Raw genomic sequence first — 17,246 nt, 5'->3', positions numbered from 1 at the left:
CCTGGGGAGGCCAGTGCTAGGTGGCCAGCCCCCTTCCACCCACACAAAGACATAAAGACTCATACATTAAGAGGTTGCATTTATTTTTTAAAAATGTTGAAAAATAAACCCATGTCTGTGTAAGTCCCCAACCCTCCTTTCTCCAAGCTTCTTGGGGGTGGACAAAGTGGGCCCCCTACAGCTTGCTCAGTATTCTTCCTACCAGGTCTCTGCTGTCACCACCCCCAATCCCCTCCCCAGTGCACCTGACTTATTGCTAAAAGAAGGGAAAGGTGAATGAGGCCAGCTAACACCCCAACTGTCCTCTCGCCCATCCCCCATGCTAAAGTCACTACCCCCACACAAAGGGTAGCCCAGAGGCCAAGCCCTCGGCAGGCAGGCAGGCAGGCAGGCAAGGAGGCAGCCATTCCAGTCACAGCCAGGAAGCAGAGTTCCTGCAGGCCCTGAGCTCTAGCCCCTGGCTGGGGGTTGACAAGCTCAGCTGCCAAGAACACATGCAGAACCCACAGGTCCAAGCTGTGCCAACTGGCAGCTCTGGGTCTTTGAAAGACCTGGCAAAAGCCCTAGTCCCTTCTGTCTTTAAGTGATGCTAGAGATATCCAGCCAAGGGTTCAGGAGCCTCTGGGCAGTGAAGGATCCAGGGCTCAAACTGAGGGTGCAGGGGGCTCCAAGGGGGCTCCAATCAGGGTAGGTGGAGGCTGAGGACCAGGGCGAGCACTGTGGCGAGAGGCAGCTAGGGCAGGGCGGATGAGAGGTGGTGGGGGCTGGTTGGGGGCCAGCCGGGGCTGCAGGAAGCGGCCCTGTTGCAAGGGAGGTGGCTGGCGGAGCAATGTGGGAGCTGTGGGCAGAGGTGGCCTCAGCAGTGGAGGTGGCTGGGAAAGTGAGGTGGGTGGTGGAGGTGGGGGCGGTGCAGGGGGTACTGATCGGGGTACTGATGTTGAGACAGATGTAATCTGGACCTGAGGGGGAGAGAAAAGGGTGAGGAGGCTGCTCCTGGACATGCTCAGCAGCCCTAGACTCACCTGTCCTCTAAAGACAACCCCCTGCCTCTCACCTCATCATCTTCTTCTAGGGCTGGGGCCGGCACAGGAGCCCCTCGCCTGGCCTCTTCCATAGGGACTGGAGCTGCAGGGGCCCCATCCTGTTCAGCCTCCCATTCCTGCAGCACCTCCTCCAGGTTGAAGCGGCGACGGTAGCTCACAAAGAAGGTCTTCACTTGGGTCAGTGTCTTGTTCCCAATCACCTCTGCAATAGCCCCAAAGTCTTTGCCATATCTACGGATAGCTGCAAGGGTCAAAAAGGGCAGCAAACTGTAAATGCCCCTCAGAACTATTTATTTCCCCTCTACTTCAGCTCCTGTAAAGGTAAGAGAGGTCTCTAAGGGTCTCAATTCTTGCCATGGCATGACCCACCTTGTACAGCCAGAAGTTGTTCATCTGTGGTCCAGCGGGAATTGAACTTGGTATTCGCCTGAAAAGCAAGAATATAAATAATCATTATACTAAAAATATATAAAAGGGAGGGAGAGAATAGAGAGATAAATGGTCAGTGGTTAAGAGCACTGGTGCTCCAGCAGAGGAACCTATGGTCAGTTCCCAGCACTATCTGGAACTCCAGCTCTAGGGTATCTGGCGCCCTCTTCTGGCTTCCACGGTCAGCAGGGACACATTTACAAAGACAGTAGACAAACACACACATGAAAAGAAATAATTTTCAAAATGCCAGGATTTGGGAGGCAGAAACAGTCAGATCTCTGAGTTCAAAGCCAGCCTGGTCTACACAGAGAAACCCTGTCTCAAAAAGCCAAAAATAAGTAATGAATTAAAATACATATGTGGGGGCTGGTTAGAAGCCTCGGGGTATAGGCTTCTGCCTCCATGGCTGACAACCTGAGTGTGATCCCCAGGATCCACAACAGGAAAGGAAATGACTCCTGCAGATAGATTATCCTCCGACCCCCTCATGTGCACTGTGGTGTCCGCCCGTCAGACTCCACCCACCCAAGTCAATATGAAAAGGGTTTCGTAAAAAGACATGCTTCCTCCTCATTTCTGTTCTCCTCTAGAGAAAAGCCCCTTTTGCACCCAAATAAACATAACAGCCTTACCTCAGGGGGGCGGAGAGGGTCGATGCCACCCTCCAGTGCTTGGCGGAGGCTGCTATTGGTCTGCTTCATGCTCTGAACCTACAGAGGCCAAGGAGAAAAGACCATGGCACTGTGCATCCCAGGAGGCCAACACCACCCCCGCCCCTGCCCCAGCCCTCCCCTCCACAGAGCACTGAGCAGCCACTACCATCCCGACCCACTCCTTCTTCAAAATCTTAGGACACTGAAGATTTGCTCATGTTGGAGGTTTTTTGTTTTGTTTTGAGGGAACCACAGCCCAGTCTGACCTCAAACTTGCTATAGAGTTGAGACTGGCCTTGAACTCTTAATTCTCCTGCCTCTCCCTCCCAAGTGCTGGGACTACTGGTGCTTGCCACAGCACCCAGCTTTCTTATTTGAGAACAAGTCTTGGGGCTTGCTAGGAAGCCGAGGGGCAAAACAGACAGGTGGAGTGCTCGCCACTTCCTGATGACCTGAGTCTGATTCCCAGAACTCCAAAGGTAGCAGAGAACCATGTGAGCACATGGCACCGTGCCCACACTCGTATCGTCTACACATACATACGTGCAGCTTGCACTTCCTAAAAGGTGCTTGCCACCAATCCTGACCTGAGTTTGATTCCCAGGTCCTACCTAGTAGAGAGAGCCCACTCCACAAGTTGTCTGCCCTCCACTATGGCATGTGTGAGCCCCTGCCCACACACAAAATAAAATAAGCCAGGCGGGAGGCAGAGGCTCTGTGAGTTCAAGGCCAGCCTGGTCTACAAGAGCTAGTTCCGGGACAGGAACCAAAAACTACGGAGAAACCCTGTCTCGAAAAATCCAAAATAAATAAATAAATAAAATAAACGAGGTAAGGCCTCACATACCCCAGATAGCCTCAACTTCACTCTGTAGCCAAGGACAGCCACCTGCCTACGTCTAAAGTCTAAAAGAGCTAGAGAGTAAGTAGCTCAGCTGGTACTGCTTGCCCAGTGTGCATGATCCCCAACACTTCATAAACAGGACATGATGATACATGCCTGTAATCCCAGCACTGGGGGTGGGGGAGTGGAGGCTGGAGAGTCAGAAACTCAAGGTTATCCTCTATTACAGAGCTAGTTTGAAATTAGCCTAGAATACATGAGACCCTGTTCTCCACTCCTCCCAAAAAAGACCAGGAAGCTGCCCAGACAGGCAGGCAAAAGTGCTTGCCACAAAGCCCAACAACCTAAGCTTGCTCCCCGAACTCACGTAAAAGTAGAAAGAAACAACTACATGAACATCAAGGCACACATGCCCATGCACCTACCATACACCTGTGAACACCTGTGCACGCACGTGCGCACGCACGCACACACCAGAAAGGAATGTCAAGCTATCCTGAGTCCCTGACGGTGGCAGAGAGTCAAGCTTAGCACTGGCACCATCTCCCTTACACCTCAGCTGCCCCAACACAGGTCTAGGGAGCTGATGATCCCCTATGCATGGCCCCCTTTCCTTGGGCCCCCACCTGGCGCTTAAGAGAGATGAGCTGTGAGTCGAGACCTCGGAGTGTGAGGTTAGCGAGGTCTGGGCTTCCTGACACCGCCGTGAGGCCTTCAGGACTCAGGTACATGCCCTTGGGTGGACGTCTCCGAGTTCGAAGTGGGTGGTGGCGGTACTGAGACACCTGAACCTCCTTCTTCCCAGGACCAGGCCGTGCATTCAGAGGTCGAGATGGCAGAGGCTGAAGGGAAACAAAGAACACTGTGTACTTCCGAGGCCAAGTTGAGGGGTAGGCAGGGCAGAGCAGCTAGGGAGCCTTACCTCGCGCTTGGGGTCTCCAGGATCTGGCTCTCCCTCACTCACAGTCCCTCGTCCCTCTTCAAGCTCATCACTGCTGACACAGGGCCAGGGAGGAAATGAGGCGAGGCCCAACCCAAAATATTGTCAGCCCCCTGCCCCCTTCCAGCAGCCCCCACCCCCACCTGTCCTCTTTGTCCTTGCGGCCACCCAGCCGCCTGGCCTGCCTGTCCATCACACTAGTTCGACTTCGGGTCTTCTTCCAAGAGTAGTAATACTTCACCAGGCTGGGAATCAGCTTGTCAGGTAGCTGGGGAAGCAAGGCCAGAAACAGGAGTCCACCTGAGACTCTGGCCCCAGGGAAGCTATTTCTGACTGAGGGCTGAGGAGCACTCAATGGGCCATGGGCATAGACTTACCATCTGCTGGATCCGCTGGAAGCACTTGCCATGAAATCCAAAGGCCTGTTCAAACAGCACCTTGTCCTCGACCGTCCACTCGTCAGGGAAGGGGGTGAAGTTGGCTAGATCAGCCAGCGACTTCTCCACATCGTGTTTGTGCCACAGAAGCATGCCGAGTGCCTGGCCCAGGACAGGAGCAGCTCAGGCTCTGCCACCCCGGAGCTGCTCTCCCCTGTCCCACTCCCATCCCTCAGGACCTCCAGCCCACCTGCTCAATGTTGTAGCCATGCTTCTCCTTGGCCATGGCAATGTACTTGTCAACTGCAGGGGGAAGGAGTGGGGTCACAGAGGGTAAGCCCGTCAAAGCAAGGGCCTCTTGTCAGTCTATAGCCCCTTTCTATTGCCCAGGCTGATCTCAAGCTCCTAGGCTGTGCTCCTACCAGACTTCCATGTAGGGGGGGACTAACAGCCCACTTCTAAGGCAGGGCTGGAGCCCTGCTCCCAAGATTGGGCCTGACCGGGGCCCACCCCACTCACGTTTGGCGTCTGATACACAGTGGTTGGGGGACCACACCAACATCCCCTTCAGCTCCTTGTTGCTATAGCGCGCGGGGCTCTCTGAAAAGCAGAAGAGAGAATTAGCCTTGTGGCATTCACAGGGACAGGAGACCACTGAGCAACACAGTCAAGCTGGGAGGTGAGGCCCAGAAGGGAAGGAGGAGCAGAGACCCAGACAGGAAGGCAGAGCAGGAAAAGTAACAGTGCCACGGGGCCACCCACCCCGCCCACCGCCTGTCCCTCAAGCAGGAGCCAGCCAAGAGTTCCCAGGTGGGGCTGCAGGCCAAGCCATCAGCCTCCACCCCTCCCTCCATGTCTGTCCTGCCACTCACCAGGCTTGCACTCCGGAATTACTGCTTGGTAATTGGTTCCAACACGGATCATGCTGTCTGTGGAGCCAGGGGAGGCAGTCAAGACTCCAGGGAAGTGGGGGGAGGATATGGCGGGGGAGGTGGCTGATTTGAAGTTCTTCTTTCAGGCCACTCAGGGCCCCCACCACCCAGGAAACTCACTTTTCCCTGGAAGTCCCCCCATCCCCCCAGCAGCTACCCTCAGAGACAGAGGGGACTGGGAGAGAGACCCTGCCTAGTCATGGTCATGGGGGGAGGGGGTTAAGAGGACAGTTTTAAAGGCCAGACCAGAGCAAAGTGCTTTGTTCTGGCTGGGGGGTGGAGGCTTGGAGGGTTGCCCCTAGACCTGGACCTCATCCTTGCAGGGAGCCCTGGGCTCCTCCCCACCACATGAGCTTCACAGCTCCGCATGGAGGTGTCTTTCCAGCCCCTGGCCCAATCAGACCTCAGTCCCCTGCAAGGTGGCAAGGAATAAGGGACCCAATCCATCCAAATGAGGCACCCTATAAGCTCCCTCAGCAACGGAGGGCAAAGGGGAGGTGGGTGGGCAGCGGCCCAGGCTGTGGATTCCCGGTGCCGGTAGCCCCAAGCATGAGAAAGCAAAGGCTGCAATTCAGGAGCGGCAGAAACCATCTGTGGTTTGCAACTCTCCCCCTCCCCACCTTCCCTGTCTCCTCCCCGGACCAGCGCGCCTTTAACCCTAGGCCACCGGGCTCACCGTGCGAGTGCTCCTCCTCGCTGCTGTCATCCTCCGAGTGCGGCTGTCCACCGTTGGGTGCCGTCTTGGCCCGACTTCGGGACAGGATCCCGGAGCCCGCACTGGGCTTCTCCATCACCGAGGGCATTACCCCGCCCGGCTGCCCCGGGGGGGCGCGGGAGCCTTTGGAGAGCGTCGGAGCTTGCCGCGCTTGCCTCGAGTGCCGCGCCCCGCCCGACCTGGAGAGGTCGCCACTGAGGCTATGAGAAGCGGGAGGTCAGCGTGGCTAGGGTCCGAGAGGTCGGGGCCCCGGAGGGCTGCCCTAGCGCTGCGACCCCCACGGGCGAGGACCGCAGAAAAGTTTATGAAGAAGTGGGGGTACGTGGGGGACGATGCGGCCGGGGGCACACTTGCTCCGTGCGCCCTTCGGGGTTGGGGCTCCCCCGGGAGGAGTCGGGGCGCGCTGCCCTCGGGGAGCCCCGGAGCCGCGCCGCGCGCCTGCCCACGCCGTTCGGCCGGCGAGGGCTGCCGCGCAGTGGCCGCCGCTGCGGGCTCCGCACCCCTCGGCTATGCCGAGGATGCCCAGTCCCCACTGGTGGGATCCTGCCCGTCCGGACCCCACGACAGCCACTCCAGCCCGCGGGGGCCCCGGCGGCGGGACGGCGCGCACGGCGTGCGGCGCTGGAGCAGAGTTGCCGGGAGGCGGGCGCAGCGCAGCCGCGGGCGCCGCCTCGCACCCTCCCCGGCGCGCTCCTCGCCCCGCCGCGCTCGCGCTACCGCCGCTCGCTCGCCCGCTCTCCGCCGCCGCTCGCTCCTCGCGCACACAATGAAGCTGCTGGCAGGGAAGTAGTGCCGGCTGCGGCCTCAGCACCCCTCCCCCAGTCGATGCCTCCGCCAGCTGAACATCTGGCCCTGGGGTGGGAGGGAGGGCCCGGGGGGCGGGGCCTAGGGCCGGGGCTAGACCTCCAGGGGGTGGGGTCAGGACCAGGATGGGGCGCGCGTACCCCCCCAGGGAGCGCCCCTCGCGTCTTTGAGCTCTCAGACTTGGCCCCTGTGGGGTAGACCTCAGTGTCCCCCAGGAGAGCCCCGGGGTCAGCCCCACCCACAAGCACACCGGCTCCACACACTAGTGGGCTCCGATTACTGTGGTCTGCCCCGGGGGCCCAGAGGCCGCCTGTCCGCCCGCCCGGGTGGAGCCCAGCTTTTCCTTCCATTTCTCTTCCTGCCAAGGAACTCCCTGCTCCCCCTTCCGTAGGGGGACCCCCCCCTTCATGCGCCCTTGGGGGCCAAAGCGGATGGGAGGCCGGACAGGCGCGAGATGAATTTCTCCAAGAGCTACTGACTTCTGCGGGATCTGTGGGTCCCCAGGGGTCACCCTAGTGTCTCTTAACTACTGCAGTCTGCACCCCAAATCAGTGGTACCAAAGAGGAATGGGCATGAAAGCTACAGGGCAAGGTCTGGGCTGATGGGGGCGAATTCCCCACTGGATTCACTGTCACCCCAGCTGGAAGCAGCATCCCCTCCTCCCCCCGGACAGGCACGGGCAGAGTGACAGACAGGGAAGCCGGTTGGGAGGCACAGACGGAGTTGGGGGAGGGGGTGGGCAGAGACTTTCAAAGCCAGACCCAGCCACCCTGCCAGGCACACAAAGAGCCAGCGCACTCACCGGCAGCAGCTCGAAGCCTGCGAGCTGCGCCCGTGCCCGTCCCCGCCGCCTGGGGCACGTGCTGCATCGCACACAGGCCTAAGCCCCCGCCCGCCGCCCCTCCCACGGGGAGCCCCGGACTCCTTGGACACGCCTCTATCCAGGCACACCCCGCTATGCCCAGATCGAGCCGAGCCTGCACTCGCACCCTCCTCTCCCTTCCCTTCCTTGGCCACTCTGTAATCAGATTCCTAAATTTAGAAGCAGCCCTGGCCCCAACCGGGGATCCCCGCCCCCATCCACTGGCTGTGGCCGACCGGCCGGGGTCCTGCGGTCAGGCCACGACCTGGCTGGGGCGTCCTGTTCCTGGGGGTTCCTTGCCCTCGGCTGGCAGAGGCAGACATTACCCCACCCGACTTTAGCACTTTCGGGGCACATAGAGCCACCCAGTCAGCGGCCACGTTGCCCGCCACACCTCGGGCCAGAGTTATAGGACCTTTTTCCTCCCCTTAAATCATGAGCTTGGGCATCAAGCCCCAGGATGGGGAGATCTGGGACAAAGAGAAAATGAATGAACCAGAGGCTATCTGACCTGAAAGGGTCTGTTCCAAGAAGCAAAGTGACTTCTGGTGAACCCTAGAAACCAGTGGCAGGGGGCTATACCTGTCCCAAGCTACCCTTTAGGGAGGTGTTCCTATTTCTATGCCTTTGCCTAGCTGGTGACCGCTGTGCACAGCACACTCTGCTATGATGGCAGCTTCCTTGCTTATGGCGACCATTAGTCAAGACTTCCCTTGCGTCCCCATCCTCCCCTTGTCTCCTTCCATTCTAGAACCTAGGCTCCTAGGCCAAGATTTTGTCCTACCCCAGGCCTCAAACCTCAAGCTTAGTTCTTGTCTCCTTCCACCAGGGCTGCCCCACGGGCCTTAGCACAAGGCCTAGCGAGGATCCCAAGCCACTGGCTTCCCTTCTGTCCTATAGCCACTTCTCCCATACGCTAGGACCCAATTCTGTTCTCATTCATCCCTGAAGCCAGCCTGGACCCCCTCCCACCCACTCCACCCCACACACCAAAGGAAAATCCTACTCTGGGGTGGGGGCAGGGCAGGGAGGTTTTATTATTATTTTGAGGTAAGGGAGCTGTCTGGAAGCCCTGATGTCGTGAGCCTTCGGCCAAGGAGGTAAGACACAACACAGTGGGGGCATCAGAAGAGTTTAGGGACAACTGTGGGGGCCACAAGGCGCAGAGAGGTGGCTGGTTCCATGTGATCAATTTCAGCCCCAAGCTAAAAGGGTTCAGGGGAGGGGCAAGGCCCCACCCCTCCCACCTGCTGCAGCCGCCCCCTCCCCAGCTGGCCCCCTCTTTTGTGCGAAGGCACACAAAGGACAAGGGGCCCTGGCCGGTCTGGCCATCTGCTCCTAGCAGCCTGGAGGCTCTTAAAGAGACAGCACCCCCTCCCTGCAGCCCTAGGGCTGTGGGGTGTGGCTATGCCACAGGACTCAGTCCCCACGGTACCCCAGGTCCCACCCACCTTTCTCTAGTTCCCCAAGTCCTAAGGTCAGGAATCTTCTTCCCTCAGATGTGGGGTGCAGAGGTGCCACGTGGCCAGGAATATGGGATGTGATAAGGGAAAGAGGCAGCCAGGGGCCAGCCCCTCCTCTCGTGCAGCCTGAGGAAGCACAGACGCAAGCTGCTAGAACCGGGTCCCTCACCTCCCTGAGGCCACCTGCAAGCTTGGCGAGAGAGCGCAGGTCTCCCGGGAATGCTCTCCCGCCATTTTGACGGATGAGCTTCCACTCTTGGCCCTCAGGGAGGGAAGGCGAACACGACAGCGCCCTGCCTTCTTCTCAGGGATGCAAGCCAGGGCACAGGCTGCCTCACAGCAAGCCCAAGCCCACAGTCAGGCACATTTGTTCCCTGCAGAGAGAACTAGGGCCCAGCTTGGCCCCACACAGGTCTTTGCCTGAGGCTTGCCTCCCTTGCCTAGGCCCTGAAAGACTCCTGGGCCCTCAGATCCCCAAGGAAAGCCTGCTTTGGCCCAGCCAGTCCAGAACTCATTAATTTACCACTTGGTTCACAGACACAAACGTGCTCGATAGCTCGGGTCATTGTGTTCATGGCTGTGTTCTTAGAGCCTAGCATACAGCAGGCACTCAGCATTGGCTGGAGGGAAGAACAGGCAACAGAAGCCCACAGTCTTTTCCCTTAGCTGAGCTCCTGTGTGCTAGACCTGCTGGGCATCTTGCCTCCTCCCTCTTCAAGGTGAGGCAGAGGGACAGGGTTGAACAGGGATGCTGGGAAAGGAAAGGAAGGGTGACCTTGGGTGAGCCACCAGGCCTCCCCTCCTCTCAAAGGCGGGGGCAGCTCCAGCCAATCCCTAATCTGCCAGCCCTGCCAGACAGACTGGGACTGTCCGGGGCAGAACCTGGAGGCTGGCTGCTGTGGTGTGGTGCCTGGGACCCTCGCCAGGCCCTCAGTGGCCACAGCCAAGGGGCTAAACTTGGGGAGGAAGGCAGCCTAGAGTGGAGGGAAGAAGGAGGGCGGCAGGACCCAGGCAGAAACCTGGTTGAGCAAGGGGGGGGGCTTCTCCCCTTCCGACGAGGTGGGTAGGAGAGGTGTCCTATGGGAGGAGCCCAGGGAGTTCTCCCTAGCCCCTTCAATGCTGCTCAGACAGGAATGCCTCCTTCAGAGCCCTCTGGGTCCCCTAGGGACCTTCTGTCTTACTGGGGACCCAGGGTGCTTCCTCTCCATCTCTGAGCCCTATTAGTGATCACCACTCTCTGCAGCAACACCCACCCCACCCCCACTGTGCAAAAAAAAAAAAAAATGCTGAGAGGTAACAGAGGTGGCAGTCCAGTGTTTGGCACCACCTCTGCTCAGAGGCTAAAGGAGGCTCTGGGCCAAGCAGACGTAGCTATGAAGTCTGAGAGGTAGACCCCAGGCTTCCTGGCCCCCTGGGCCAGGGAGATCTGATACCTCGAGCCTAGCGTCTGCAGAGCTAGGAGGAAAGGGTTTAAATGGTCTTCATTGACAGGAAAGCGGCAGGGACCTCCCAGAGCACATGAGGCAGTTTCCAGCTCCAAGAGGCTTCTTGGGTTCCAGAAGCTTTGAGGAGTGGATGCCCCTCACCCTCACCTGGGCAACAGATGCGCCCTCTGGCGGCGGCAGTCCAGACCAGAGGAGACCCACGTTGACCAGGGCATGCATGAGTGACCTCCCAAGGAGGCTGAGCCTGGCACCAAGAGGAACAAAGCTCCTGGACTGGTTATGTGGCCTTTGGTGCCTACCCACCTACCCTGGGTCATGGGAGTCACTGAAGCTCAGATCCATCCGCAGTAAGCCCCACCTCAGAGCTGCCGAGACTCTCAGAGTGGAACACGCTAGACAAAAGCAAGCCAAAGAACTCCAATCCAGGGTGACTCCAGTTCTCCTTCTTGCTTGCCATGTGGCCGTATGTGAGTGACTTGCCCTCTCTGACCCTCTTCTCCTTCACTCGTAAAAGGGAATAATTTTCACCTCATCAATTATTAAGAGGATCCAATAACGTCTCAGGTGGAATGCAGCAAGCACATCCCTCTATACTGGTTTCCTTGTGGGTTAGCATCCAGCTAACCCAGCACCCCCACAGGCCTTAGCTTACTGCTGCACGAGGCAGCCCATACCCTGTGGCCCAGCTTAAGGCCATCACCACTGGTCTATTGGATCCACAGAAGGACTCCAGGGTTAGACCTCTGTCCAAGAAGCTCCTCTGACATCAGACAACCTGCAGCTTCCCTTCAGACTTAACCAACAACCCAGGTCCCTGCCTATCTGACCCTATCACTCCGTGATGAACATGGAGCTGGAGACAGTGTCTTCCATCACTGCCCACTCCTGCTCAATAACTCCCCATGGTTCCCTATTGTCTTCGTGCAAATCTTGCCCAGCCTGGTACTTGGAGGGGCTTTCTAGCCTTGCCTTGTGCAATCAAACAGGTCTGTTCACCATCCCCAGAGCCTTACCTGGAGCCCCAGGTACCTTACCCACCTGCACACACCAGCCTGGCCCATCCATCCATCTGCCCCAGGGGTAGCCCCTCCAATCGACTGCCAAAGGATGTATTCTGCTCTGCCTCTCACTCCCAAGGCCCCCTCTGCCTAGCCTCACCCCAGCCAAACCCTCTTCACCTCTCTCTCCAGCCTCCTGTATTATAGCTTCCCTTTCCAGCTAAAGCTACCGCTGTCCCCGTCCCCCAGGCAGGGCTTCCGGAAGGGGTTCTTCGTGGTTCACACACGCCTATCCTCGCCCTCGCTTCCCACTCACTCCCCAGTCCAAGCAGTGCCACCCCACAGAGGCCATTGCCAAGGTCACCAGCAGTGTGGTTATCTCTAAATGCCAAAGACATTGGGCAGGGTGGTCATTCTGCCCTGGGCACACTGGACACCAGTCTCCAAAGCCTTACTGGTTAGTCCTTGGGACTCTGAGTCCCTCAACTCCCCAGGCTCCAACGCTACCGTCTAGGCTATGAGCAGCCCCAGCACTATCCCCCACCCAGCCCTCTGCCCAGGTCCCCTCAAAACTGACCATGAAGTATTTGCCACGAGCTGTCTGCCATCCCTCTCCCCTCCGGGTTCTCACTTTCCAGAACTGCTGTTGATGCCCCTTCCCCACTTTCCAGCCTCCCTGCCTCTTTTCCCTCTTCTAATCTTCCACACATCCCATTTCTATTTCTTTTTTGTTTTATGAGTATTTTGGCTGCATGTTTGTCTGTGCACCATATGTATGCAGTGCCCTCAGGAGGCCAGAAGATGGCCTCAGTTCCCCTAGGGCTGGAGTTACAGTCGGTTGTGAACCCACGTATGGGTACTGGGAAGGGAACTCAGATGCTCTGTAAGAGTGGCCTGGCCTCCAAACCACTAAGCCGTCTTTCTATACTCTCTTAACCTGGCTACTATTTCACAGCTGAATGATCTTCCTAAAATGTAGCCTGCTTCTCATTATCCTGTCCCAAAAACAAAAGAGCAAGCTGGCTCAATGGGTAAAGGAGTGTGCAACCAAGTCTGGAGACCTGAGTTCAGGCTTCCGGGGACCCAAAAACAAAAACAAAAGAAAAAAACAACTAAACAAAACAAAGAACGCTGAGTCTGGCAAGTTGTCCTCACGTCCCCACAATCTCAGTGTGGCACAAACACACACACATACACACATAAGCACACACACACACCAAAAAAGAGTGTCCTGTGGATTTCTGTTTGGTTGTTTGTCAATTTAGCACAAGCTGTTGTCATCTAGGAAGAGGGAACCTCAACAGAGGAAATACCTCCTTTATATTGACCTGTAGGCATGTCAATATGTGGGGGGCATTTTCTTGATTAATGATTGAGAGCTCAATCACTGTGGACGGTATCACCCCTGGGCTGGTTGTCCTGGGTGGCATACACCTTTAATCCCAGCACTCAGGGGGCAGAGGCAGGCGGATCTCTGTGAGTTCAAGGCAAGTCAGGTCTACAAGAGCTGGTCCCAGGACAGGCTCCAAAGCAACAGAGAAACTCTGTCTCAAAAAAAAAAAAAAAAAAAAAAAAAAAAAAAAAAAAAAAAAAAAAAAAAAAAAAAAAAAAAAAAAAAAAAAACTAGTTAGAAGGGCTGGAGTTAAAAGCACAGTCTGCTCTTCCAGAGAACCTGGGTTCGATTTCCACACCTACATGGCAGCTCACAGCTCCAGTTCTAGGGTATTCTATGCCCTCTTCTGGCCTCCAAGGGCACTACCAGCACGTGGTGGACAGACATAGGCAAAACACCACATGCATAAAATAAATAAAAATTTAAAAAATTGGGCCGGGAGGTGGTGGCGCACGCCTTTAATCCCAGCACTTGGGTGGCAGGGACAGGTGGATCTCTGTGAGTTCGAGGCCAGCCTGGTCTACAAGAGCTAGTTCCAGGACGGGAACCAAAAGCTACAGAGAAACCCTGTCTGGAAAAATCAAAAAAAAAGCCGGGCAGTGGTGGTGCACGCCTTTAATCCCAGCACTTGGGAGGCGGAGGCAGGAGGATCTATGTGAGTTCGAGGCCAGCTTGGTCTACAAAGGGAGTTCCAGGACAGGCTCCAAAGCTACAGAGAAACCCTGTCTCGAAAAACCAAAAAAATAATAATTAATTAATTAATTAATTGGAGCGCAATTGAGGATGAGACACACTGCTGACCTTTAGCCTTTATAAACGCACACATATACGTGCACACATGAACACGTCTGTGTGCACAAAAAAGGAAAGAGGGAGGGGAGAATAAAGGCAGCATATTCAAGGGCACCCTGATGAGATAGAATAACATTGGTTTCTTAGTGGCCAACCCAAGAAACCACTAAACCTCTGAACCTCTTTCTCATTGGCCAACACATTTGGAAATCTCCATTCTCTGCCACCTCAGAAACAATGTAACTGTCCAAGCAACCTTGTCACTCTCAGCATGAGTCCCAGTGCTTCCTACAGGCTAGCTGACTAACAAATCCTCCAAATGTAACTCAGGTGTATCTGCACCCTTTCTGTTTCAACACTCACAGCTGACTGGTTCACCATGAGCTCAGCCAGAGAGGCAGCTATCTTCCCCACCTGAGCCCCTTCAGCTCCTCACTGGTTTCCACAGCAAGTGCTACAAGGTAGACACTCGCATCCGCATCCCAGTACTAACCAAGCCCAACCCTGCTTAGCTTCCAAGATCAGACAATGGTGACAGAGATACAAAGTAGGTTCAACAGAGCCTGCTGAGGGCTTTGCCTCCCCAGGAAATCCCTCCTCAGCTTCTCACTGCCTGGACCCTTCTCAGTCCTCAAACTACACTGCTAGGTCCCTGGCCACCTCAGGGACAAGCTTGTTCTTACCCACCAACATACCAGCAGCTGCTTTGAAGGCAGAGACTTGCAATAATCATAGAAATAAGAAGAGCCTATTAGTTAGCTTTTCACACTCCATTCCCAGGCCCTAATTAGCAGAAGTACACAGCGGGCGCTCAATAACTATTATTGAATAGATTAGTGGATGAATAAGCAAGAGAATTATAATTCTCTTATAAATACCAACCACCGTGTGCAGCGGGCCCTACCTGAGTTCTTTCTCTGCCACTCTCCCAGAAACTCTGTCACAGGTGAGAAGCCCAGGTCTCAGGTCACCTACAGATCATTGGCTTGATGAGGAGAGGGGTTGGGAACTGATGCCAAAGCACAGCCAAAGTTCCAGGTCATTATTCTGTCTGTCTGTCTCTATCTACCTTCATTCTTTCTTCTCTTCTGTTGTTTTTTGTTTGTTTTTTTAAAAAGGGTCTCAAATAGCCCAGGACAGCTTGAACTCACTATATAGCAGAGACTGGCTTTGAGCTCTTTTTGTTTGTTTATTTGCTTATTTATTTATGCTTTCAAGATGGGGTTTCTCTATGTAGCCCTGGCTGTCCTGGAACTCCCTCTGTAGACCAGGCTGTCCTTGAACTCAGAGATTCACCTGCCTCTGCCTCCTAAATACTGGGATTAAAAGTGTACATCACCATCACCTGCTTGAGACTCTGTTTAGAAACGCAAATATTAGCCGGGCAGTGGTGGCGCACGCCTTTAATCCCAGCACTCCGGAGGCAGAGGCAGGGGGATCTCTGTGAGTTCGAGGCCAGCCTGGTCTACAAGAGCTAGTTCCAGGACAGGCCCCAAAGCTACAGAGAAACCCTGTCTCGAAGAACCAAAAAGAAAAAGAAAAGAAACAGAAACATTAACAGGTTAACGGGGCTGGTGAGATGGTTCAGTGGGCAATGCCTGTCAACCTGAATTCCATCCCCAGGACCTACTTCATTAAAAGGAGAGAACCAACTCCCCAGGATTGTCCTGTAACCACGTTTTGCAACACACACACTAAAAATGTAATAAAAACAATTAAAGCAGGGCATGCTTTTGAAACACACACAAGCCTTTACTCCCAGCATTTGGGAGGAAGAGAAAGGCAGATATCTTTGAGTTTGAGGCCATCTTGGTCAACATAGTGAGTTCTAAGATAGCCAGGGATACATAGAAAAACCCTGTCTCAAAAACAAACAAACAAATAAACACATAAAAACGCACAACAACACAAAACAGCCTATCTCTGATGTGGTCACCTTCTGAGGTGCTGAGATTTAGGACTTTAACGCAGGAATCCTGGAGAAGACACGGTTCATCTTATGCAGACCCTGGATGTCCCCTTTAAAGTCGCTGTCTTTCTGTGCCTCATTGGCTGTGTCTGGCCTCTTTCCCTCCATCTGCCTCCCTGCCATCCCATTTCATGCCGGTGGCAGACATTACTAATCCCTCCTGGCAGCCTTTCTTGCTGAAGCAAGCTGCAGAGCAGAGTCCCCATCAGCAGTCTCCGGGCCCCGTGCCAGTCAATATCCGCTGGCAAAGACTGTGCCAGCGAGGAGGTGGGCCTGGGGAGGTAGTGGACGAGCAGCATTTGTTAAGTGAATGATTGGACCGCACCTATAGAACTCAGCTTGCCTCTCTATGCTGGGTTACATGTCCCTGCAGGTTCACTACTGGGTCCCTCGGGGAAATCTTTATTCACCTCTGGGCATGGCTGTGGGTCCCAAGCCTAAGCCTGACACTGAAGAGGACAGTCTCCAACCTCCCCCCCCACCCCCCACCCCGTCATACAGACAGGCAGTATTACAGGGAAGGTACTGTGTCAGGTGACCCCCAGTAACCACACTTCCTCCAAAATTCTGGTGTTGGGCTAGTTATCTTAGCTCTGTTGAGAGAGTGTCTGATATTCATAAAGTCCCAAGCTTGATCTCTGGCACCGCATTAAACTAGGCATGGTGGCACGTTACTGTAATCCCAGGATTTGGAGGCAGGAAAATTAAAAATCAAACTGGTTAAGATGTTGCTTGCCTTTAATTCCAGCACTCAGGAAGGAGGCGGAGGCAGGTGGATCTCTGTGAATTCAAGGCTAGCCTGGTCTACGAGGTAAATTCCAGGACAGCCTGAGCAGTTAGAGAAATGCTGTCTTGAAAAAACAAACAAACAAACAAACAGTATTGCTCCAGCAGGGACTGTTGGGCAATGTTTTTTATTCCAGGAATCAGGAGGCAGAGGCAGGCGGGTCTCTTAGTTGGAGGCCAGCCTGGAGTGTGAGTTCCAGGTTACACAGAGAAACCCTGTCTGTCTTGCAGGACAAGGGTAGAGGGAATTGCTGTTTTTTGAGACAAAGGAGGTTACTCTTGCATTCCCAGTCCTCTGGCCTTGACCCCATGAGGGCTGGGATTATACGGGCACACTACAGGCCTAGTTAGGTTTGTGTGGTGATAAAAACATGGCCAGGGGGGCTGGAGAGACGGCTTAGAAGTTAAGAGCATTGCCTGCTCTTCCAAAGGTCCTGAGTTCAAGTCCCAGCAACCACATGGTGGCTCACAACCATCTGTAATGAGGTCTGGTGCCCTCTTCTGGTCTGCAGACATACACGCAGACAGAATATTATATACAGAATATTGTGTACATAATAATTAAATAAATATTAAAAAAAAACATGGCCAGAAGCAAGTTGGGGAGTAAAAGGGGCTCTTTTCATTTCACCACCCTCAGGTCATTCATCACAGAGGAGAGTCAGGGCAGGGAAGCAAAGCAGGAACCGAAACAGAGGCCACAGAACATTGGTCATTGCTTTGCCCTTCATGGCTTGCTCAGCCTGCTTTCTTTTTTTTTTTAATTTATTAAAGATTTCTGTCTCTTCCCCACCTCC

The 17,246-nt window shown here is 55.1% G+C and overlaps 1 protein-coding gene across 1 annotated transcript; it reads right to left on the bottom strand.

The window, feature by feature from the left end:
• Nucleotides 1-66: 66 nt before the first annotated feature.
• Rcor2 (REST corepressor 2) lies at nucleotides 67-7,620 on the bottom strand. The gene is made up of 13 exons (XM_050136697.1): nucleotides 7,544-7,620; nucleotides 5,898-6,136; nucleotides 5,162-5,218; nucleotides 4,809-4,889; nucleotides 4,540-4,592; nucleotides 4,290-4,451; nucleotides 4,056-4,180; nucleotides 3,895-3,964; nucleotides 3,599-3,814; nucleotides 2,108-2,185; nucleotides 1,413-1,470; nucleotides 1,055-1,284; nucleotides 67-959 (listed from the first exon to the last, which is right to left on the bottom strand). Exons 2-13 carry the CDS (start codon nucleotides 6,022-6,024, stop codon nucleotides 645-647), a joined length of 1,572 nt encoding a protein of 523 aa, XP_049992654.1. The 5' UTR covers nucleotides 6,025-6,136; nucleotides 7,544-7,620; the 3' UTR covers nucleotides 67-644.
• Between the last annotated feature and the right edge of the window lie 9,626 nt (nucleotides 7,621-17,246).

Source organism: Alexandromys fortis, unplaced genomic scaffold, assembly GCF_014885135.2.
Source record: "Alexandromys fortis isolate MF-2015 unplaced genomic scaffold, M_Fortis_MF-2015_v1.1 scaffold_3, whole genome shotgun sequence".
NCBI lineage: Eukaryota > Metazoa > Chordata > Mammalia > Rodentia > Cricetidae > Alexandromys > Alexandromys fortis.
This window is presented reverse-complemented; position numbering and strand designations above follow the sequence as displayed.